The 23183-nt window shown below is 57.0% G+C and overlaps 2 protein-coding genes across 4 annotated transcripts; one reads left to right on the forward strand and one right to left on the reverse strand.

Moving 5' to 3' along the window:
• Nucleotides 1–848: 848 nt before the first annotated feature.
• Nucleotides 849–22745, forward strand: LOC125088646 (galactoside 2-alpha-L-fucosyltransferase SEC1-like). 3 transcript variants are annotated; one of them, XM_047709900.1, is made up of 6 exons: nucleotides 849–892; nucleotides 952–1114; nucleotides 8355–8641; nucleotides 13071–13190; nucleotides 17564–17675; nucleotides 20964–22745. In XM_047709900.1, the coding sequence occupies exons 2-6, from the start codon at nucleotides 1081–1083 to the stop codon at nucleotides 21989–21991; spliced, it is 1581 nt and encodes a 526-aa protein (XP_047565856.1). In that variant the 5' UTR covers nucleotides 849–892; nucleotides 952–1080; the 3' UTR covers nucleotides 21992–22745. The 3 variants fall into 3 exon arrangements, with proteins under 3 accessions (XP_047565856.1, XP_047565858.1, XP_047565857.1); XM_047709901.1 differs by lacking the exons at nucleotides 849–892; nucleotides 952–1114; nucleotides 8355–8641 and adding an exon at nucleotides 8892–8956; XM_047709902.1 differs by lacking the exons at nucleotides 849–892; nucleotides 952–1114; nucleotides 8355–8641; nucleotides 17564–17675 and adding an exon at nucleotides 8164–8303.
• On the reverse strand, nucleotides 8911–15279 carry NTN5 (netrin 5). The gene is made up of 6 exons (XM_047709903.1): nucleotides 14646–15279; nucleotides 11642–11830; nucleotides 11364–11513; nucleotides 10901–10954; nucleotides 10604–10684; nucleotides 8911–9323 (listed from the first exon to the last, which is right to left on the reverse strand). The coding sequence occupies exons 1-6, from the start codon at nucleotides 15277–15279 to the stop codon at nucleotides 8920–8922; spliced, it is 1512 nt and encodes a 503-aa protein (XP_047565859.1). The 3' UTR covers nucleotides 8911–8919.
• Nucleotides 22746–23183: the final 438 nt, after the last annotated feature.

The raw sequence follows: 23183 nt of genomic DNA on the forward strand, positions 1-23183 counted from the left end.
GCAGCAAACACTCCTCGGACTGGTGTGGGGGGAGACCAAGGGGCAGGATGGAGGGGTCATTGGGGGCTGATATCCAGCTTCCAGCTGTGCCGGGGCCGGGGGAGGGGGGCGGGGGGTGGCCCGGACACCTGGGGCCCGGAGCTGGCAGTTCCCATCCTCCGCAGAAGGGAGAAGGGGGGGGCGCTTAAGGTGGAGCTGGGGGAGTCCTCCGAGGTCTCCGTGCTCCAGGCCGCCGGTGCCGGAGGATCCGGGGTCCCCCGGCTGGTGCGGACCCGGGTTGGAGCCTTAGCGACGCCTGCAGCCCCAGCCCAGAGCTCCAGTCGGCCTCTGCTGGGGGCCGCCTTAACGAGGCTGAGGGATCCCCTGGGAGACCGGGGTGCGGTGCGGGCAGCTGACCAGGAGGGGGAGGCAGAGACTTGGAGAGGGACCGAGCGCCGGGAGGAGGAGCCGGGAAGGCCGAGGGGAGGCAGCCGAGGTGAGGTCGAAGGACTGCAGAGGCTTAGGAGGGGAAGGGGAGCCCGAGGTAGATGCGGGGAGACATGGCGGAGGGAGACCTGCGTGCTGGAAATGGGGGATCGGGAGGCGGGGGAGGGGGGAGAGGAGAGAGACAGAGACACACAGTGAGAGAGAGAGACAGTGAGAGAGAAAGAGAGAAGGGGAGATACTGGTGGAGGCAGAGAGAGACGTACAGAGACACACACTTGGCCATAGGAGCAGAAACGCCCATCCCAACGGTCAGAGACGGTCAGAGAAGAAGCTGCCAGGCCAAGGGGGTGGGGGTGGGGAGATACAGAAACCGAGAAGAGATTCAAAGACAGAGAGACACAGCCAAACTCAAAGAGAGAGACACAGAAACATTGAGAAAGAGGCAGACACACACACACACCTCTGAGTAGAGACCCTCATGCAGAGAAAGAGCTCCCCAGAGAGGAAGAGATGGCAGAGACCCAGAGAGAGGGAGAGAGACCCAGAAACAGACCAAGGGACATCAAAGGACAGCGTAGAGTCAGAAAGACAGACATTCAGATAAAGAATTTGGAACGGACAGTCAAAGGCACAGACAGCTAAAGAGAGTCAGAAATGGAGAGAGAGAGAGAAAACGCAGGAAAGAAAGGTATGTATTTCTTATCCATGGCCGCATAAGGAATCACCCCCAAACTTGGTGGCTTCAGCCAACTAGCATTTACTGTCCCACTGAGTCTGAGGGTTTGGAGTTTGGGAATGGCTTAACAGGGACGGGGCGGGGCAGGGGTCCGCTAGGGTCCAGTTAGCACCTTGACCAGGGTGCAGCCCCCTGGAGGTTAGACACTGGGCTGAACAGCACTTCCAAGTTCCTCATCACTGTGCCTCTCTTGAGGGCTATAAGAGTGCTGGTTTCCAGATCGACTGATGAGAGAGAGAGAGAGGAGAGAGCACAAGCAGGGGGAGCAGCAGAGGGAGAGGGAGAATGAGGCTCCCCACTGAGCAGGGAGCCCGATGCTATGGATGATGTGGTGATCCCAGGACCCCAGGATCATGACCTGAGCCAAAGGCAGACACTTAACAACTGAGCCACCCAGGAGCTGTGTTGGCCCATTTTACAGATGGGGAAGCCAAGTGTCAGAGGGTGCAGGTGACTTGCCCAGAGTTACACAGATAGGAAGTGGTGGAGCAGGGGAGGAAAATAGAGCAAAGGGGGACGAAGAAAACATGATGGAGGCATTGTGCTGAGAAGTGAGGAATCTGTCAGGAAGCTTGGCAGGGAGTTGGGGGTTGGAGAACCAAGGACTGTTGGAGAAATAAATCAGGAATAAATGGCAGCCGTCCTGACCAGTTTCCTAGATGCTCTCTGTTGGCTTTGTTTTAACCCTCAAAGCAGCCCCAGGGAGTGGAGGGGTTAGGATTAGCCCCATTATACAGATAGAACACTGAGGCTGGTCCGAGAGGGAAGGGCCTCTCCCAAGATGGCATGGGTTGAATGGTACCCCCATATCCACACACCAAAAAGTACAGCCAGAGTGGAACCTAATTTGCCAAAAACTTCTTTGCTAATGTAACTAAGTCAGTGACCATGCGATTGGATCATCCTGCATTATCTGGCTAGACCCAAAATCCAAGGGCAAGTGTCCTTATGAGAGAAAGGCAGAGGGAGATTCGAGACGACAATGTGCAGACAGAGGCAGAGGCTGGCGTAATTTTGCTACAAGCCAGGGATCACCTGGAATCCCCAGAAACTGCGCGATGCAGGGACAAATCCTCTCCTGGAGGCTTCGGAGGGACTATGGCCCTGCTGACACCTTGATTTGGGACCTGCGGCTTTCGGGACCGTGAGAGAATAAATTGCTGTTGTTTTAAGCCATGCAGTTTGTGGTCATTGTTTACTGCAGCTGACCCCAGGGGTGGGGAGCAATAATGAGAAAGACATGGAACTTTTCAGAGGCAGAGACAATGAAGGAACCAGAGATACATGGAGGGAGAGACAGACAAGGCTGATAGTGCCGAAGAGCAGCTTCTACCTACAAGTTTGGCTCTCCAAGTTGGCTTGTTGGCTCTCCTCCTCCAGGAAGCCCTCCCTGACTGCCCCTTCTCCAACAGGAGTCAGTGCCTGCTGTGCACATTCCTAACACCCTGTGCTACCTCCATTAGAGCACAGATCCCATTAGGGGAGGAACTGTGTCTTCCCTCAAGGGCCCAGGTCTGACCCATCTCTGGGTGTCCAACACTGGCCCCCAGAGGGCACACTGGGATCCTCAGGAAAGGAATCAAACACAATTGAATGAGATGATGCTCCTGATGTCTCTCCCCAGAGACTCTGGGCTCCTTCTGTCTGCTGGGAGACAACTCCCAGCGAGGGCCTCACCTCCCCTCGGGAAGTCTTCTCTGATCTAAGAGGCGAGGTCCCCTGCTGCCTCCATTATTACCCACCGCACCAGATGTGACTGGACATAAGTCTGTCCCCTAGCACACCCTCCCAGATGGGGAGCCCCTGCAGGGCAAGTCCTGGGTCTGACTCAGATCTCTATCCCAGCATTTTCCAGGGAGACCTCAGGAGACAATGTTTTTTGCGTTTGCTTTCTTTTCTTTCTTTCTTTTTTTTTTTTTAGATTTATTTATTTATTTATTTGACAGAGATCACAAGCAGGCAGAGAGGCAGGCAGAGGGGGGGCGGGGAGCAGACTCCCCGCTGAGCAGAGAGCCCAATGCGGGGCTCAATCCCAGGACCCCAGGACCATGTCCTGAGCTGAAGGCAGAGACTTTAACCCACTGAGCCACCCAGGAGCCCCAGGAGTATATGTTGAATAAACAAATAAGTGAGTGAATGAAGACAAAATAGAGAGAAGGGGGCATTCAGAAACGGGTGGGAAAAAAATTTTGCACGACCGTTAAGAGGAAGGCTTTCTGGGTGTAGGTGACATTTTCCTGAATCTTTTTCTGTCCCTGTAACCGCGGCCCCAGCTCAAAACTCATTCTCCCCCCCCCCCCCCCCATCTTCCCCTCCCAGACTCTCCCTCCCACTTCGGTGTACCCCCCACAGATCCTAGAGTTCACCCTCCCTCTGCTCTAGCCACAGCAGTCCCATTAGAGCCGGCCCCTCAGCCTTTCTCTTGGGGACCAAATCCTTTATCTGTCCTTCAAGACCTACCTTGAATGTCACTCTCTCTGAGGCGTTTCCTGATCTCCTAGTTCTTTTTTTTTTTTTTTAAGGATTTTATTTTTTTATTTATTTGACAGCGAGAGATCACAAGTAGGCAGAGAGGCAGGCAGAGAGAGAGGAAGGGAAGCAGACTCCCCGCTGAGCAGAGAGCCCGATGCGGGACTCGATCTCAGGACCCTGAGATCATGACCTGAGCCGAAGGCAGCGGCTTAACCCACTGAGCCACCCAGGCGCCCTGATCTCCTAGTTCTCAGTGAACTTTTTTTTAAGTGTTTTATTTATTTAGGTAATCTCTATACTCCATGTGGGACTCGAACTCATAACCCCAAGATCAAGAGTTGCATGCTCTTCGAACTTAGCCAGCCAGGCGCCCCCATATCACTGATTTTTTCTCACAGAGGACTGACCCTCCCCCTCCAGGGCTCAAAGACCTCCCATGGCTTCCCAGTGCCCTCCCCACCCCCAGGAGAAACACACAGGCCCTCAGCCTGGCCTTAGAGGCCTCCCAAGCCTTGGCTAGCATCAATCCCAAGCCTCATCTCACTTCTCTATACCACACCAGGTCCTTGAGCTTCCAGACCTTTGGACAAGCTGTTTTCTCTAACTGGGGTTCTCTTTTCCCTCTCCTCCACCGAGCAAATTCTTACTCAGGAGTCTGCTTTTCCAGAAAGCCATCAGCAGTGGTGAGGTGGGCAGGAGCCTCGTTGGAGCTCTCAAAGCCACCTGTTCCTGAGCCCCCATTATAGCACACAGACAGACTGGGCTCCATGCCCAGAGGCGGAGGGAAAGGCCAGGCCGGAGGTGGGTCCCAGATGTGGATTTCATGCCTATTTGTCTCGGTTGCTGGGAACAAAGTTTGGGTCATGGGGAACATATGGGGCTCGCCCTGCGCCTCACTTTCATCTCCTACCTCCCTGGCCCCTGGGTGGGAGGCAGGAGGGCCAGACCTCTCCAGTCCTGGGTGGTTCCCACAGCCCCTGTTCACCTTCTCACCTTGAGAACAGGGAGAGAGCTGCCCCCAACTTCCACTCCCTTGGGGAACCCAGCAAATTCTGCACATCGGTATTCTCGCCTTCTGGGCTCTGCTCTCCTGGTGGGGGTGGGGTGTGTGTGTGTAGCTACCAGACACTTAAATAATAACAAATTCAAAAGTCTCTTCCTCTGTGCCAGGCAGTTCTAAGCCCGTTAAACCACATAATAACTCTTTTAATCCTCATAATATGCCCTGTGAGGCGCCTGGCTGGCCCAACAGTGGAACGGGCTACTCTTAGTCTCGGGGTTGTGGGTTCGAGTCCCACACTGGGTGTAAAGATTGCTTAAAAATAAAATCTTTAAAAATAAAAATAATAATAATAATAAGTCCCATGAGTTACTTCCTATCCTCCTCATCATAATCCCAGTATTAGAGATGAGAGACCTGAGGGACACAGAGAGATTTGAACCCAGGCATCCTGGCTTTGGAGTTTATGCCCTTCAATGAAAATGGTCTCTAGAGCAGTGCCATCCAAGAGAACTTTCCGCAATGATGGAAAATGTTCTCTATCTGTTCTGTCCACTGAGCTAGCCACCAGCCATTTGAACTGTGGCTAATGCAACTGAGGGACCGAATTTTACATTTTATTTCATTTTCATTCATTTAAATGTACATAGCCCAACGTGGCTAGTGGTGACTGTATCAGACCGGTTCTACGCCTGCCGCTTGCTGTGTGACAGTCCCTAAGACTTCTTGCCTCTCTGAGCCACGTTCTTCACGAAAGAGGTGACTAAGAGTGCAGGTGTAAATAAAAGAATACACCTGGACTTGAATCTCTGCCCTCCTTGAAAGCTGGAGTCCTCCCGTGAGCCTCGGTTTTTTCTTCTGTATAAGGGGAATAATAGGACCAGCCTATTTAGTCAACAAAAATTTGAGTACCTACTTGGTCCTACGGGCTGCGTTTACAGCAGGGGACAAAACGGACTCAGATCCAAGGTTAGAACAGCGGGAGGTAAAATGGAATGTCCTGGCCAGAGGACTTTGAACGTCTGCCTCTCTTTTCCTGGAAATGCCAAAAGGCTGCTCTGCCTAGCACTACATGATGTCATAGCATACTCTGGATTCTGATTGGCTGAGGGCCTGGCATAAAGCAAGGTTGGGTAATTTTCTCCAACCTGACTTTTTTCTTCCCTTGACATCAAAACGTCCTATTTAGCTGGGTCAAAGACAGTGCAACATTAAAGGTTGAAGTCCCACCTTCCCCTGAAGCTTAGGTGTGGTCATATCACTAAATTCTAACCAATGAGATAAGAACAGACCGATCATGTAGCAGTTTTGGAAAAGATCCTCATAAATCAGCTGTGTGGGCCTTTTGGCCTTGTCTCTTTACCTTCTTCCATCTTGCTGCATTCTAAGGATGTTGGAGAGGAAAGCTAGAAGGTTCCTGGTGGCTTGACTACATCCAGACCTTTTTTATGCCAAAGAGAAATCTATTTCTTTCCTTCCTCCTACCCACCCCCAAGAGAAATCAATTTCTTTTTTTTTTTAAGATTTTATTTATTTATTTATTTATTTGACAAAGAGAGATCACAAGTAGGCAGAGAGGCAGGCAGAGAGAGAAGAGGAAGCAGGCTCCCTGCTGAGCAGAGCCTGATACGGGGCTCCATCCCAGGACCCTGAGATCATGACCTGAGCCAAAGGCAGAGGCTTAACCCATTGAGCCACACAGGCGCCCCCCATGTGAGTATTCTTGACCAATGAGCTTAGGAAGGGAAGTGGTGGAGTCCTTCCTGAGCCAACACATTTATTTCTTGTGTGGGGACCATGCGGTTCTCTCTCTGCCTGCTGCTGATCAAGATGCCATGGTTTGCGTTTGGTGCAGTGATAAGATGGTAGATGTCTCTCTGCCTGAGTCCTTGAATGACTCTGCAGAGAACTATCCCTTGGTGACTTGTATGGGACACATATACGGCCAAGAAATCAATTTTTACTGTATCATTCCAGCAGAGCTGGCAGAACCTGATCAATGAAGTGCAGGCACTAGCTTGCTGTTATGCGAGGAAGTGCATCCCAGGAGGAGAGAACAGCAAGCACGAAAGTCCTGGGGCAAATGTGCTTGATTTTTAAAGGAACAGGAAGGAGGTCAGTGTGGCTGAAGAGGTGCAAATGAGGGGACTTGTAAGGTCAGTTATATGGTGGGAGTAGGTCATGCAGGGCCCTGTAGGGCAGGGCAAGGACTTTGGATTTTATTCTGAAACAGATGGGAATCCACTCAAGAGTTGGATTTGGCATAATAGGATCATGATCTGACTTGGGTTTTAAAGCCATCTTCCTGATTCTGTAGGAAGAAAACTGTAAGAGGGTAGAGGGAAAACTAATAATCCAAGAGAACACTGGTGGTGGCTTGGACAGAGTGGTATCGGGGGACATGTAAAAATGGCTGAGTTATGAACATATGTAGGCAGTGGATTATACAGGACTTGCTGATGGGACAGGACATGTCGGGGGCGGGGAGGTATGGGGCAAATGCCCCACGAAACTGGCTTCAAGAAAGAATGGAGGGGCACCTCAGTGGCTCAGTGGGTCAAGCCTCTGCCTTCAGCTCAGGTCATGATCTCGGGGTCCTGGGATCAAGCCCCGCATCGGGCTCCCTGCTCAGCGGGGAGCCTGCTTCCCCCTCTCTCTCTGGCTGCCTCTCTGCCTACTTGTGATTGCTGTCTGTCAAATAAATAAATAAAATCTTAAAAAAAAAAAAGAATGAATGAAAAAAGACAAGATTAGGAGTATAGTTTTCCTGGAACAGAGAATGCTTCTTAGAAAATCCCTTAAAGAGGAGCACCTGGGTGGCTCAGTTGGTTGAGCATCCCACTTTTGGTTTCGGCTCAGGTCATGATCCCAGGGTCCGGAGATCAAGCCCCACCTCCAGCTCCATACTCAGCGGGACCCTGCTTGAAACTCTCTCCCTCTCCTTCCCCCTCTGTCTCTCCCCCCATACTCTCTCTGGCAATAAATAAAATCTTTATTAAAAAAGAAAAGAAAAAGAAAATCTTTTAGAGACTCCTAACTCCTGCTTCAGAGATGCCCCCACCATGGACCTGGCTGAAGCCAAAGACATGTTTCCCAGATATGAGATATTACTGGTGGCTTGGGGATTAAACAGTCACCTCCTGGAGTCTATTTCCTGCCTTTTTCAGTCTCATGAGAAGCACAGCAGAACCTTAACGGGAGGACCTTTCCTTCTACCTAGTACCCTATGACATCATGACCCATCCTGACTCTCCATTGGCTGAGAGGCCCACTTTCCTCTCAGGGAAGGAACAGGGTTGTTTTCTAGGCTCAAAAGAACCCTAAGTCATATTTCTTCCTTTGAGAATCCCTCAGAGTACTCCCTCAGTGACTCTCCTGCAAAGAACACTCAAATTTGAAATGGTGTTTTCCATTGTGGCTGCAGGGGGCAGAGGTCAGGGTGGCAAGGAAGGTCCTAGGCCATGACAACCTTCACTGCCATAGTACTTACTGCTTCTTGGTTGTTTTTTTTTTTTTTTAGCTCCACCCCTCCGGCCTGGAGGTACCCAGCTGTGGGGTGGGAACAGAATTCCGCTCAGCACCCAGTAATGCTATGCCATTTTGTGGCTCCCAATGGGCTCTTTTCTCAGGAAAGGGTTTAGGCTGCACCTCAAGACCAGATGAACCTCGGTAAGAACCCTCTTTGGATATTCACCCCAACTCCCTTTATTCCTTTCTCAGAGACTGCCCTAGGACCCATCAGGAACACAGAGTGCCGAAGTGTGGAACTTTCTGGAAATCTGGAACCGCTGTCCTTTCCTTCAGCGCATTTCCCGCCTTTTCTATCCACCTTCCCTCCAACTGGCTTCTGGCCGATCATCAAGCAACACAGATCTGACCAGCACGCAGCGACGGCGTACCAACCCCTTGCTTGGATCATGCGTTGCGTCGGGAGCACAGCCATCCTTCAGCTGCGTAGTTTCCTTCACTTGCAACCCGCCCCCCCGCACCATCCCAGCACATATCAGGTGCTGTAGCCGAAATTCCCCCCAAGATTTAAGGCTTTATTTAGGGGAGTGGCCGCACAGGTCACAGGCCAAACGTCCTGGCCAGATACCTCAAAAGTCTTGCTGGCGTTTTGCCGCCTTTGGTGGTGGGGGGCGGGGGGGAGCGGGTCCTGGCCCCCCCCCCCCGCACTTTAGCGGGCGCGTGCCAGTGACGTCAGGGGCTCCACGGCTTCTGATTGGCTCGCTAAGGGACGCACCATCGAAGTGGAAGGCTTGGCTCACCGTCGCTTCCAAGTTCCTCAGTGGGCTGTGGAGGCACCCAGGTCTGGCTCTGAGGTTCGGGGTTCGGGGCCTGGGCTTGGGGTGGGGGGCCACAGGCCGCGGCAGCCCCCGGCGCGCTCCTCCAGCTGCAGCCGCCGCAGAGGCCGGGCCCAGCGTGGCCTCCAGGGCAGCGCGAGGCCGTGGCGGTCGAGGACCAGGCGCGTGGGGTCAGGGCCGCCGGCCGCGCTGCCCAGCAGCAGGTAGTCGGTGTCGGGCCGAAGGCGCAAGCAGCCGCAGACCAGGTCGGCGCGGGGCACCCAGGCATCCTGGCCGCCGCGGGACACGGGCCGCGCCCGCTGCTTGTACACGGCCAGCACGCGCACGGCCAGCCGCTGCCACGCCGGGCCCGCGGCCTCCGACGCCAGCACCTGCGCGCGGAGAACTGCGGGGAGGGTTGCCATCAGGCCCAGGCTGGAGAGGAGTGCTCTGGGGTCGCAAGGGGTCTGACCCGGGGGGAGAGGGACAGGACCACGGGGGTGGGTTCCCAGGAAGCCCTCAGGGAGGAGAGAGACCTTGAACGTTGAAGGGTGAGAGCTCTGGAGGTATGGCCCTGTGTCCTGAATGGTGGACCCTGCTGGAGGAGACATGGTCAAGGCAAGGAGGGCAGGGCTCTATGGAGTGTGAGGTGGGGTGCCAGAATTGTGATAGGAAAAGTGGGGCGATGGAGGGCTCCTCCTGTGGAGGAGCAGGGAGCCTGGGAACATGGGACATGCCATGTGGGATGCTTTGGTTGGGGTTCATCCTGGGAGCAGCAGAAGCCAGAATGACCTGAGGTGCGGGGAGGGATGACTGCGGGGCCCACAGTGGGTGTGGGTGGAACAAGGCAGAAGAGGCGGGTCGGGGATCTCAAATGTGGTAGAGTCAAAAGACGTCAGAAGCAGAGCCCTTGGAAAAAGGTTTGGGAGAGGCTCTGGGATGAATTTGGGGGCCAGAAGGAGTTCAGAACCTAGAACCTGAGGGTTGAGGTCAGACTGGTGGTGATTCAGAAACGTGATCTCTGAAGGGCTAAGGTGAGATGTGTTGTGGGCAGGACTCTGGCTCACAAGCTAAGTCTGTGGGGCGGAAGATCCCTGTGGGAGGCAGGACAAGAAGTTTCTATTGTCCAAGTCCTAGAACACCACTGGCCAGATGATGATCCTCAGGGAGGAGAGGCCTGGGGTCTTACACCATTGAGGGAAGTCACAGGCTGGTCTGGATTCAAGGGCTGGGCTGAACTGAGTATCTAAGAGATCTGAGTTACCCCCGGTCATAGGTCCTGAGGTCATGGGTTAGGGAACTTTGGGGGTGAGCCTCTGTGGGAGTGGGGCTACGGTTCAGAATCTGGGACCCTGATGGGCGATGCAAAGTGTCTAAAATAGGCAGGACCCTCCATTCAATGGGCACCCCCTTCTCCTTTGATCCCCAGAAGGTCCCCTTTCTCCCCCAAAGATGTCCAGCTGAAGGGGGCCAAGAACATGGGGAAGGAGGAGACCTAGGAAGATAAGGAACACCCCCACTCCGCTGCCCCTGCCCCACTTTGTCTTCTGCCCCATTAGGTCCGAGATCAGGAGGAGTCCTTTAGGGACCTCCTTCCCGTTTAAGATGAGAAAACTGAAGGTGGAAAAGGAGGTATTCAACAGAACACCTGAGTAGCCGCCGGCCACTTTTCTCCCCGGCACTCACCGTAGTCTTGCTGACAGTACCTCCGGAGGCTCATGTGTACCCTGGTGTCCGAGACATTGCAGTAGTTTTGACATTGGGGGTCTGGGGAGGGTCAGGCCATCTGCAGTGGGCTCCTGAGGCCTGGACCGCAGCGCCCCACCCCTGCCCATCCCCACACTCCATCTTGATGGACAACTGGGGTGCCCCACCCCTTGGGATTGGGCTCAGTGGGCCACCCCTGTATCCCCATCTGGAGGCCCAAGCAGCCCATCCCTGATCGCCCTTGCTCTCAGGGTTCTCCACACCAGCTGCTCTTACCGGAGCTGTAAGCACTAGGGGTAGTAGCCAGGGGGGTGGTTGCCTCTGGAATTCCTGTGAGAGACCAAAGGAGAAATTTACCCTCAATGCCCCCTCCCATGCGTCCCCCCACCAACAGGTATCCAGGCATCCAGATCCCGTGTCTGTTCCCTTAAAGCCCAGGAGTGTGCGCTCCCTTTGCCCTCCTCCTCCTAGGACCTGGAGTTGGTCCCTAGTCCCTTCCTTCAGATCCCCCACCCCCTCCTCCCTCAGACCCAGGAGTCCAGGCTCCTAGCCTCCTCCTTCCCAAGACTAAGGAGACTGGAATTTGAGTCCCCACCTCCCCCAAGGGCCCAGAGTCTGACCTCCAGCCTCTAGCTTCCATCTACCAAGGACTTGGCCGTCAGCATCCTTGCCCACTGGAGATCCAGAATGTCCCCTTCCTGTCCCACTTAGGACTTGCAACCCTGCCCCTCAGACTCACGCTGGCAGGGCATCCGGGGAGAGCGGCTCTGCTGGTAGCCGGGACCACAGCGGTTGCATGTGAGGCCGGTGACCCCTAACTTGCAGGGGCACTGCCCACTGGTCTGGTTGCAGATGCCTCCTGTGGCCCCGATCGGGTGACACTGGCAGGCTGCGTGAGGAGAGGAACTTAGGACCAAGGCTGTCAGGGCCCCAGACGCTCCTTCCCAGTCCCCCAGCCCCAGGAGTCTGGCCCGGCCACCTCCTTTCCCTCTAGGCCGGGCTCCAGGCCGCACTCACCCCTGCAGGCCTTGCGGCTGGTGATAGGCTGGCTGGGGTCCCTCCAGAACCCCTGCCGGCAGTAGTGGCAGTGCCGCCCGGCCGTGTGGTGGCGGCACCTCTCACAAACGCCCCCACTCCGGCCTCCGGACAGCCGGAAGAGCTCCGAGTTGAACCTGCAGCGTCGGGCATGCTGGTTGCAGGAGCAGGCTAGAGACAGGTCGGGACAGGTGCCTCAGGCTCCCGCCTTCTGTCCCGGTCCCCAGGTTCCCCCCCACCCCCACCCTCAGGAGAGGAAATAACGCATCCCTGCAATGAGGAGGTTGTCTGGGTCCCAGACCCGCCTCATTCTCATCTTTAAGGGGGGGCACACTGGACTGGAGTGGGTGAGCCCGAGGGCCCAAAGTCTGTGTGAAACTGGGAGCTTAGGGAGGAGCGGCCACTCCGCTCCCGGGGGCTCAGGCTGTGGGGTCAGCCCCCCTGCATGTCTGCTCCCCACTGTGCTCGTGTGCAAGTGATTTCTTTCTACAGCTCAGCCTCCTCCGCTGTAAGACACCAGTTACAGCATCCCCTCTGCAAGGTTTAAAGGAAACCAAAAGGATATAAAGGGCTTGCCCCAGGGCCTTTGACACAGAGCATGCGCATCCGTGCTCAGCAGGTTTCATTCTCAGAGCGGCTCTGTGAGGCCTGTGCTGTCATCAACCCCAACTTACTGATACAAAAGCAGAGGCACAGAGAGGCAAAGTCATCTGCCCAAAGTAACACGGCTGGGGGGCGGTCAGAGGCAGGCTCAGAACTCAGAGCTCTTGGCAACCGTGCTCCAGTGTGGCCCACGGTGGCATGAGGATTTTGTGTGTGTGTGTGTGTGTTCCTGGGGAGCGCTGATCAGTGAGGCCGTGGCTCTCAAACCTTCCTACTTCTTAGAGTTACCAGGAAATGTTAAGAAGAAACTGCACATCTTCCAGGGCACACCCCAGGCCTTCAGCTGCGCCCGGGGATCTGTATTTCTAGCCAGCGTTTCTGAGTGAGGGGCCACAGGAGGGGGTTCATGGACCGCTCTTGGGAGAGGTGTAAGGAGTTTTTGACCCCTGAAGAGTTTGGGAGGCCTGGACTGGCAGGTGCCCACAACACAGAGGGGCAGCTGCAGGAAAGAAATGACTCGCTTCCCTAAACCTTGGTTTCCTCCCATGCAGTGGGGATTTTAGCCCCTCTCTCCCAGGGTTGCCGTGGGCCACAGTACTCTTCGGGTTATCAGTGGGAAGAATCAGGCTTTGGGTTCTTTCTGACCTGAGGGTGAAGACTTCAACTCACTTCCATCCGGAAGACTCACATGGCTGGAAGGGGTTCAGAGCACTGGGCCCCATAAAGCTGGCAGCTCGGCCACAGGACTTAGTCCCACCGCATCTGCCCAGACTCTGCTTCGTCACAACACTGTTGGCTTCTTACCCAGGTGCAGCAGCCAGAGCCCTGCTCAGCCTGGGGCAACGTGGTGATCCTCAGAGGGACGGCCTCCCCAGCTCCCAGGCCCTTTCGGGGGCCCAGGATGAACCAAATCCTACCCCCAGGCAATGTAAGTCTCCCCTCCCCCCCCCCCACACCCCCACCCCGCAGGGGTCTCAGATCTGGCTGGTGGGAGTGGGCCAGAGGTGGTGGGAGCAGAGGGTCTAACAAGACCCCAATGGGGAGGGGGACATAGTGGGGAGCCAAGGACGGTGGGGCAGGCTCTAAGTTACTCCACACAACATGGCAGGAAGAAAGAGAGCAGAGATGGGCAAAGAATTGGAGGGTGGAGAGAGGAGGGATGTGTGTCTGTCTGTCTATCTCTGTCGGTAGAGTAGATGTACTTCCCAAGGCCTCATAACGCACTCAGACCCTCTAGCCAGGCCCGCAGGCTGGCAGTGCAGGGAGGAGGGCTGTTTCTGAGGAGGGGTTGCTGGAGCAATGGGGAAGGGCCAGGCTCCAGAAGCTCGGGGTCTGGAAACACTGTGGAGAGGAGAGGGAGTGGAGCGTGGAGCGGGCCTCGGGAGCTCTGGTCTACCTGGATGGCCTAGGGGATTGCTCGCTATGGAGGAAGTTCTGTCTCCCTGAGGCTAGACCCAGCACTGCCCCTTGCTGGCAACAGAGCCTGAGGGCAAGTGATGCCTCCCCTCTGGGGGCCCCCCTCCTTCATCTGGGGACCGGTAACATTGGCAGGTATGCAGCGAGCTCTTCTTCGGTGCCAGGTGCCATACCCAGCTTTATTCTAAGGACTTTATGCATATCGACCCATTGGATTTGCACTACAGCCTATGAAAGAAATGCTGTCACCGTCCCTACGTTACAGTGGAGAAGGAAGTGGAAGCCCAGAGAGGTCAAGTCACTTGCCTGTGGTCGCACAGCCCGGAAGTAGAGGAAATGGGATTTGAGCCCAGGCTGGCTGGCTCGCTGCCAAGCCCATGGGCCTGTCTGTCACTCTAGAGCACCTAGCAAGGTTGCCCCTGATGGGAGCTTGGCAGGGACAAGCCAAGACCCCTGAGCTCTGAGCTTGGGTTTGGATCTGCCACTTACTAGCTGTGTGTCCTTGTGCGAGGGACTTCTCCCCCTAAACTCAGTCTCCTGGTCTGTAAAATGGATGTGATGAGAAACCCCACCTGGTACACAGCAGGTGGTGCCTCAGTACGGACTTAACCGCTGTGGTGGGTCTGAGGAGTCAGGAAAGGTCCAACCGCCCTGTACCTGCGCTCACTCAGGAAATGCTATTCATAGCAGCAGCAGCTTCATAATGGCAAGTGGGCCAGAGGCTGGAGCCCCTTATGGGGCAGCTGGAAGTCGGGGCAGCAAGGACCAGGACAGGCAGGGGGAGCGCAGGTGGGAGGCTGTAGGGCAGGGGAGGCGGGGGAGGGCTCAGGATCAGCAGGGGTGAAGCAAAGAGCAAGCTTTCTGGAGGGAGACAGCACACTGCCTGTAGGGACCAGGGACCAGCCCCTGGAGGATGGGGGCGGGGTGGGAGTGGGTGAAGGCAGGAAGAGGGGGCCCCAGGACTCACGCAGGCAAGGGTGGGGGTGCCAGGGCGTGGCAGGCCGCCAGGGCCAGTCTCGATGGGACGGGCGGCAGCTCTCACACCCTGGGCCAGCGGTGTGGTGGCGGCAGCGACAGCGGGGAGGTCGGGCGCGGGCGGCACAGCGGGCTGCGTGGCCATGGCATTGGCAGCGCCCCCGAACTCCAGCTGCCACCAGCCCCGCCCGGCCCCCGAACTCCACACGGAGGTGACTGACCAGGACGCTGGATTTAGGGCCTGGCGAGGCTCGGAAGGTCACCTTCTCGGGGCCTCCCAAGGCCCCGGGCCAGGCGGGTCTGCGCCACAGCGATCTCCAGGGACCTCCTGCAGCCCAGGCAGCGGACAGGACCAGGGCCGGGGATCCTGGGGTGCAGAAGCGCAGGCTGACAGACGTCAGGAGGAAGGGGCCACCCAGGGCCAGAGTTAGACTGCCATTGCAGGTGGCCCGGGGGCTGAGGTCCGCCCCCAGGGAGAGGGCACAGGCCTGGGGACAGGAGGCCGCCATGCCAGCCAGCCGGGTCACTGGTGGGAGGCAGAAGCGCGGACGGCCACTGGGATGGTAACATGGGTCTGCGGTGGCGGCCTGGCCCAGGAGGAGCAAGAGTGCAAAGGTCACGGACATGGTCCTAGAGAGCACGTACCTGGAGTGGAGAAGAGGGACCAGGCTGAGGGCCTCAGGCTGCCCTCATGGGTCAGTCTCCACCCTGCTCCCCCGCCCCAGGCTCTCTGAGGAACCCCCTGCATTCCACCCCCTGCCCTGCCTGAGCCCCCTCCCCGGCTGCTGCTAAGCGAGGAAAATAGTTCCATCTGGGGAGAATTACTGTTTACATAACCCAAAGGGAAAAGAACGCAAGCAAAATTGAGAATTTTGCCTGAACTAATCCGTAGCTTAACACCCCAGAGCTATCGTCAGTGTTGAGGGGTGGGGGCCCTGGGGAGAGGGCAAGGGGTGGGGACAGATGGGGAAACCTAGAGAGACCACGAAGAGGGGAGGGGGACTTGGATACTGATGAAGCTTAGAAACAAAGAAATAGAGAAAGGGACAGAGGCACAGACAGCAAAGACAGACGGAGAGGAGGGGACCCAAGTCTAAGGGAAGGGCCAGGTGCAGAGAAGGAAGCGTGAGGATAGAGGACCGGACATAAAGGGAGGCTGGAAGGTCCAGATGGGTTGCGGCTGGACACCCAGATCCACAGGGAATGGGGGATATGGAGTCTCAGAGAGGCCGGGGCCAGGACAGACAGACAGGCAGACCTGAGGGCTCGGAGACACACCCAAGGAGCCGGAGGAGAATGGAGGGCCTCCCTAGCTTAGCCAGTAGGGAGGTGGGGAAGCGGGGGATGGGCTCGGCGGGGCATCAGAAGCTGGAGGCCAGGCCCCTGGCCCACGAGGATCAGAGCAGAGGCCCTTTCCCACGTGGGGCCCTAACCTTGTTCTCCACACCCAGGGCACGGAGGGGGATTATCGCCAAACAAACCAGCAGCCTCCTCGCTGCCACCCACCCCTAGCCTCCACCCGGCCTTAACCCTTTCCCACCCAGGTGCAAAGCCCAGAGAACTGTGTGCTAAGGAACCAGAGGGGGTCACGCAGGGGACTGGAAGCCTGGGTCACTCAGGAGCTGAAGAAGGGGGGTTAGGAAAGCAGATGTCTGAGTCCCCCTTAGAATTCAGAGTGGGAGGACCCTATCCTTGGATTTCAGAAGACTTTCTGATAATCTCAGCCCTCCCCACTCCCGCCTATCATCCTAGGCCTCAGGGTCAGGAGAGTGGAGCCCCCACATTCTCTACCCACCCTAGGGTCCCCAGATTAGAAGGTCTAACAGACGTGGAGGTGGCAGGTGCTGGCGGGGGTGGGGACAGAAAGAGAAGCAGGGCCAGGTGGCAGAGTGTCTGAGGGGTGCCTGAAGTCCAGACCCTAGGATGGCAAGGGCTAGGGAGGGCTTGGTGTGGAAAGCACCCCCGCCCCCGGTTTTCCCCTTCTGGGGCCAGCAGACCCTAATGACGAACTGCCTCATGTTTGGGGACTTTGGAGCATTTCTGGGCCCCAGTGTCTGTGCCCCTGGCTTGCTCCCGGGAGTCTCTGAGGCATCTGGGGGTGCGGCGGGGGTCACAAACGCCCTGGGCCTGATTTCATAGCCTCTAGTATCCCCACTGTGGTTGCCATGTGCAGAGACCGCCACCCCCCACCCCTGGGCCCCAGATAATGGGCCTCACCCTCTGCCGCCCCTCCCGATGAGCCTGGCGCCATTTTGCGCCCATGCGGCCCTGGCATTCACCTTGTCCCTTAGCGCCAGCCTCGTTAAGGACCGAGCCCCCATCTCCTACCTCTCCTTTCTTGCCTGGGTGGTTCACGGGGTACTGTTTTTTGGCCCTTAGCACCTTGGACAGCCAGGCCGCAAGTCCCCCGGCATTCCTGGGGGATCCGGAAGCCAGCCCTTGCCCATCTGGGGACTCAGATGTCCAGCCCCCAGCCCCTACCCCTCTGGGAGCCAGAGCCCACTCCCTTCCCCCCTTTAAGGAGCACAGTCTTGCTGTGCTCCCACCAGACCCATCATTAGGCCCCCATGCCTGGGCAGTGAAGGGGTCCCTCTGGGACCCAGGCTCCTTTTCCCTGTCTTTTTTTGCACGCACCCTGCCCTTTGCCCCTGACATTGGCCAAACCTGCACCCAAGAAGAGAGTGTCCGCTGTAGTTAGCTCCTCACGTGGTGTTCTTCCCTCCTGCAGGAGCTTGGCGGTGGGGCGTGGGCTCTCAGGAGTGAGTGCCGAGTGGCTGTTGTCGGGCCCCAGGCTAGTGGGGGTTCTGGGCGGGAGCTCTGAGCAGAGCCCGCAGAATCCAACACCACCACCGCTCCCCCCCCACCCCCGCCCAAGTCCCCTCGCCAACCGCAGCCACGCTCTCCCCGCAGGGACCCCATCCAGCCACACCACCCAGGACTGTGTGGGACATGAGGGATGTCACCCCAGGGGGGCCTGAAACCAGGCAGCCCAGAGCACGCTGGCCCAGGAGGCTCAAGACAGGTAGGATGGGGCAGTGGCTCCATGGGCTTCCCGGGTCTGGGGTCCCCACCGCCCTCACACTCAGACCTCTGTCCCACCGACTCCCCACGGCTCCCAGCTACTGGAGGCTGTTGGCTGGGCTCAGCTCACCACATGGTGGTTCAGTCCATCCCTCCCATCGGGAGGGGTAGGGGCTGATCTGCCAGGCAGTGGGACCCCCAGCCAGCCCCTCCTCCCCTCTGGACACTTCTGTCCTCTGTAGGTAAACTGAGCTTTAAGGTGAGTCGCTCTCCTTTTGGCAAGATCTGGGCGGCCATAGGAAAACCCAAAGAATTGGGCTGCTTTCTAAGACATTAGGGAAGGAAGTGAGGAGGTGAGACTCCCTGGGCCTCCCTCCTCTGGTGTTGGAGGAAGAGAGCAGGGACCCTGAGGGGGACAGGGACAGAGCTCAAAGACAGCCTCCCCATGGCTTTAACACTTCAGTCACGAGATTTTCATGCAAATGTGTCAACCATTACAGACCCACTGGTTTTGACTAGAAAAATAACACTTTCCACTCCTTCCCTCTGAGAGAAGCCCTGGGGAGCTGAGGACCCAGATATGTGCTGCCGTGGCTTTGCGTATGTTTACTGGTACATTTACTGGTTTATTGTGGTGCTGTGTGGACCCAACCCTGATAGGGATTTGGGACCCCCCCTCCTTCTGTCAGGAGCCTGTTCTGGGGTCGGGCGCAGCCAGGACGGTCTGTGATTCTGGTTCCTGGGGACCCCCTTGCACCACCGTGGAGGGACAAGCCTGGGCGGGAGCTGAGACAGAGGCATCAGTTTTGAAATTAGGCTGTGGGGAGCGGTTGGCTGCAAGAGGGGGCATAGGGGTGCCTGGGGACAGGCGGAAACAGGCAGTGTGAGCCACCAGACCGCAAGGCTCCCTCCCTCCTATGTGCCCGCACCCCAGCGAACTCATCCACAAACCCCCCTCCCCGTCCTTGTCAGGCTTACGATCTAGAGGAGAGATTGCTGTGGAGAAGCAGTAAGTAATTCTGTTCTAGAGAATGACAGAAGGTGACAGGCCCTTCGGAGCAAAAGCCGGCAGGAAAGTGCGGGCAGGGCAGGGTTCTGGAGCAGACATTTGGGCTGAGGCCTGAAAGCGGGGAGGGGAAGCCACCCAGGCATTGTCAAGGTAGGAGCGACCCGAGCCGACTTAATGGCCAGAGAAAAGTCCAGAAGGTTTGGGTCTCCCTTTATTTTCCTCCCCTCCTGGGGACAAGAAGTTTCTTAAGCTAATGTGACCTGGAGGGAGGCTTCTTCCTCACTCTTGTTTTTCTGCAGCCTGAGCTGCTTGACGCGATTACCCCCAAGGTACCTTGGGGGGCGCTGTGGGGGGGGGGGAAGGCAGAAGCAGCGGCAGGAGCTGAGCAGAAAGAATTCTCCAAGTTGGGAAAGAAACTTTTTTTTTTTTTGGAGGGGGAGGAGCTCCTCCCGGATTGGGCACCTTTCCCCTCACAGCGCCCCAGAGAGGAGGAAGCAGGATCTCCCTGGGGCACAGCTCTATGGTGGCTCAGCCAAGTGGGACCCACAGCTCTGGGCTCTCAGAGGTCTTTCATCCCTACCTCGGTGGCCCAGAAATAAGAGGTCCCAAGAGGCAGGGCAGGTCGTACTCTGTGTATAACTGGACGGAGAGCGTGCATCTGAGAGCTCTTCCTCCGGAAGACTCGAAAAATCGAGGACAGCAATGGAGAGCACAGATTTCTGAGGTTCAGATCCATTGCTCCCTCTTTCCTAGCTGTGTGACTTCCGGCAGGTTTCTTAACCTCTCTGTGCCTTAGTGTCCTCATCTGTTAAATGACCCTAACAATGCGCCTTCCCCAGGGGAGACCACGAGGTCTAGATGAGTGAAGACAGGCCTGCAGTCTCATACCTGAAACTTTTGGACCAGACGGGGTTCAGAAACTCGCCATCAGCCCCACAGCGGGGTGCGGGGTCTGGGCAGCGTCCCATAATTGAACGTTAACGGTTTGTGCAGCAGAACACACAGGCATCACATTAAGTCAAGTCCCCAAGGAGCCGCAGGTCGCTTCAGGCCCCATTTTGTCCCCACACGAGTTCCGTTCAGATGGGGGTTGGCCACCAGTCTTCAGGAAGGTGGCTGGTAAGGAATCGAGTCCTGGGGTCTGCGGGCCGCAGCCCAGATGCCCTGGTTTTCTGGGACTTTCCTGACAAGAAGCCAGGAGAGGGCGCTCTTGAAATTCAAGGACAGAAGGTGACAGCCGAACTAGCGGCCCGGTTTGCAGAGCCTAGCAGGGAGTGAAAACATGGGATTCCTTATTTGGATGTACTGATAATTTCTACCTGGTGAGAGCAGAGCATTAAACCAAGTGCAGGCCCCCATTTTTTTTTTTTTTTTTAAGTAAACTCTACCCCCAGCATGCGGCTCAAACTCTCAACCCGGAGATCAGAAGCCGCCTGTTCAGTTGACAGCCGGGTGAAGCGTAGGTCCTCGTGAGTGCAGGCGGTGGACCACTGCCCGTTTGCGCACCACGGAGGCGGCCCTGGGCCGTGGGTACGTTGGTCCTGAGTCCCTGCTGCTTCTCCAGTGGCCCAGGCTCCAGTCCCTGCTCAGCTCACCTGCTCTGGCTTTGGGACCTGACCAGCCTTGAAAGCTGGCCCCCAGCGGGACCTGAGCTGAGCATACAGCGTGATGAGGATTGGGACAGAGCAGTCACCAGCCCAGAGAGAAGAGGGGCTCGTTTTTTGGCAACTAAAGCAGCGGGCAGGGCATTTATGGTGCCCTGCCAGGGAAGGGCAGGTGATGTCCTACTTTAGCCCTCCTGTGGAAGAGCCAGCGACCTCACTGGGGACCCACATTAAACAAGGGACATTTGAGGAGGGCCCATAAGTGTTCAGATTTCCCAAAGGGTCAGATTACTAAAGTCAGGAGCCCTGGAATATTGGAGCAGGAGGAGAGCTGAGGCAAGGCCCACAGAACCCTGCCACTTAAGGGGGCTGGCCAGAGGGAGCAGTGGGGCTCCTGGGGAGGGGTGGGCCAGAAGGCAGAGCGTGAAGAGTGGGGGTCCTGCCACCCAGTGCTTCCTTCTGTCCGGGCCCGCGAGGCTCCCGAACTGCAGCCATGGGGAAACCACAGGTAGAGGGTGGAGCGGAAAGCGGGTCAAGTCACACTGGACGCCCCTGGACTTGCTTGGAGGAGTTGAGCACAGGAATGTATGATTTGGGGGTGAACAAGACTCGGGCGGCCCTAGCTGTCGCTCCTGACCACTTCCTGTTTCCCCTTTGCTCCCTTCCCCTACCCCAGCCATCCTGGGATTCCGGGCCACCTGCCCTTCTGTCTCCACCATCTACTTCCTCTTCATCCTCTTGGTGGTGTCCACCATCTTCCACTGCCACCACCGCCTGGCCCTGGTGCCTGCCCCCTGGGCCTACTCAGGCCGCGTGGTCCTGCTCCCCGGACCCCTGCCCTCGGGGGGCATGTTCACCATCACGGCCAAAGGCCGCCTGGGGAACCAGATGGGCGAGTATGCCACCCTGTATGCCCTGGCCAAGATGAACGGGCGGCCGGCCTTCGTCCCCGCCGAGATGCACAGCACGCTGGCCCCCATCTTCCGGATCAGCCTCCCGGTCCTGCACGGCAGCACGGCCGGCCGCATCCCCTGGCAGAACTACCACCTGAACGACTGGATGGAGGAGCGCTACCGCCACATCCCCGGGGAGTACGTGCGCCTCACTGGCTACCCCTGCTCCTGGACCTTCTACCACCACCTGCGAGACGAGATCCTGCGGGAGTTCACCTTGCACGACCACGTGCGGGAGGACGCCCAGAAGTTTCTGCGGGGCCTGCAGGTGAATGGGAGACAGCCAAGCACCTTTGTGGGCGTCCACGTGCGCCGGGGGGACTACGTGCGCATCATGCCGCGGGTGTGGAAGGGCGTGGTCGCCGACCGGGGCTACCTGCGCCAGGCCCTGGCCTGGTTCCGGGCCCGCCACCGCTCCCCGGTCTTCGTGGTCACCAGCGACGACATGGCCTGGTGTCGACAGAACATTGACGCCTCCCGGGGCGATGTAGTGTTCGCGGGCAACGGCCTTCAGGGCTCCCCCGCCAGGGACTTTGCGCTGCTCACTCAGTGTAACCACAGCGTTATCACGGTGGGCACGTTCGGGATCTGGGCTGCCTACCTTGTGGGCGGGGACACCGTCTACCTGGCCAATTTCACCCTGCCCGGCTCCCCCTTCCGCTGGATCTTCAAGCCCCAAGCAGCCTTCCTGCCCCAGTGGGTGGGCATCGCTGCTGACCTGGGCTGGGCCAGAGAGAACTCCAGGCCCTGAGGCCTCCCAGCTGGGCGACCTGGAACTAGTAACTTAACCTCTCTGGGCCTTAGCGTGCCCCCTGCCGAGCGGACCTAATCCAGAACTTCCCTCCACGGCTCCTGCCACAAGTTCATTTAGTGTCTTGGGAAGGCCTGGGAAGTGCCCGCCACCCACAGGCATGTGGGTGGCGCACCCCGAACTTTCCAGAGGGTTTAACATGGAAACCTATTTTTTGCCCTCTCCTTGTCGGTGGCTTTGGGAGTTAAGTCCAATGCCCCTGCCTCCTGGGAGGGTTCAGTGAAGCCGTTCCTCCCCTCCAGTCAAGGAGAGCCAGCCAAGAGTCAGGTTTGGGGTTTCCTAGGGGCCTTAATGTGGAAGGGAGGAACCCACGATTTGAGAGGATGAATCTCGGGGAGGTGCCCTTGGTGGGGAGGTGAGGTCCCTGGAAATGGGGGTGCACGTGGGACTCAGGAAGGACTCCACACCACTCCGCCCACAGCAGCAAGGACGCCCAGAGTGTAAGGTCCTAGGAGTGGCTGGTGGAACCCAGGGGTCCCAAAAGACGGAAGTCTGGCCATGTCAGCAGCCAGCTGCAGACAGAAGGCCTCACCCCTTGGCACTGCCTAGGCCCCCAGGGCACAGAGTCCCTCTGAGAAACCCCTGTGTGGATGAGAGTTGGATCAGGGGATCACAATACGGGTTTTCCTGTGTTTAGTGCATTTGGCATTATGGATATACCGGTATTTTTCTTGGTGTAATACTCCTTTTTGAATATTAAAAAAAAAAAAAAAAACTTCTTTGTTTTTAAAGATTTTCTTTATTTGTCAGAATGAGAGAGCATAAGGAAGGAGAGCGGCACGGGAGGCGGTTGGGGAGAAGCAGGCTCCCCGCTGAGCAGGGACCCCCCCCCCCAATGCAGGACTCGATCCCAGAACCCCGGGATCATGACCTGAGCCGAAGGCAGACATTAAACCGACTGAGCCACCTAAGTGCACCCCCCTCCAAAATCTTAACATACAGTCATTTATGCTCATTGAAATTTGTCACTGAGCATGAGCAAGCACTCTGGTTTCGAGAACATTTCTGACCCATCCCTTTCCAGTCTTACGCGCTTTCCAAGTGTCTTCCTTATGCCCATTTCCTGGCATGCTTCTGAGGTCAAGAACCTTTGTTTCCATGTATCAGTAATGTTGTATCTCCCCAAAGTCAT

This window comes from Lutra lutra, chromosome 17 (genome assembly GCF_902655055.1).
Source record: "Lutra lutra chromosome 17, mLutLut1.2, whole genome shotgun sequence".
NCBI lineage: Eukaryota > Metazoa > Chordata > Mammalia > Carnivora > Mustelidae > Lutra > Lutra lutra.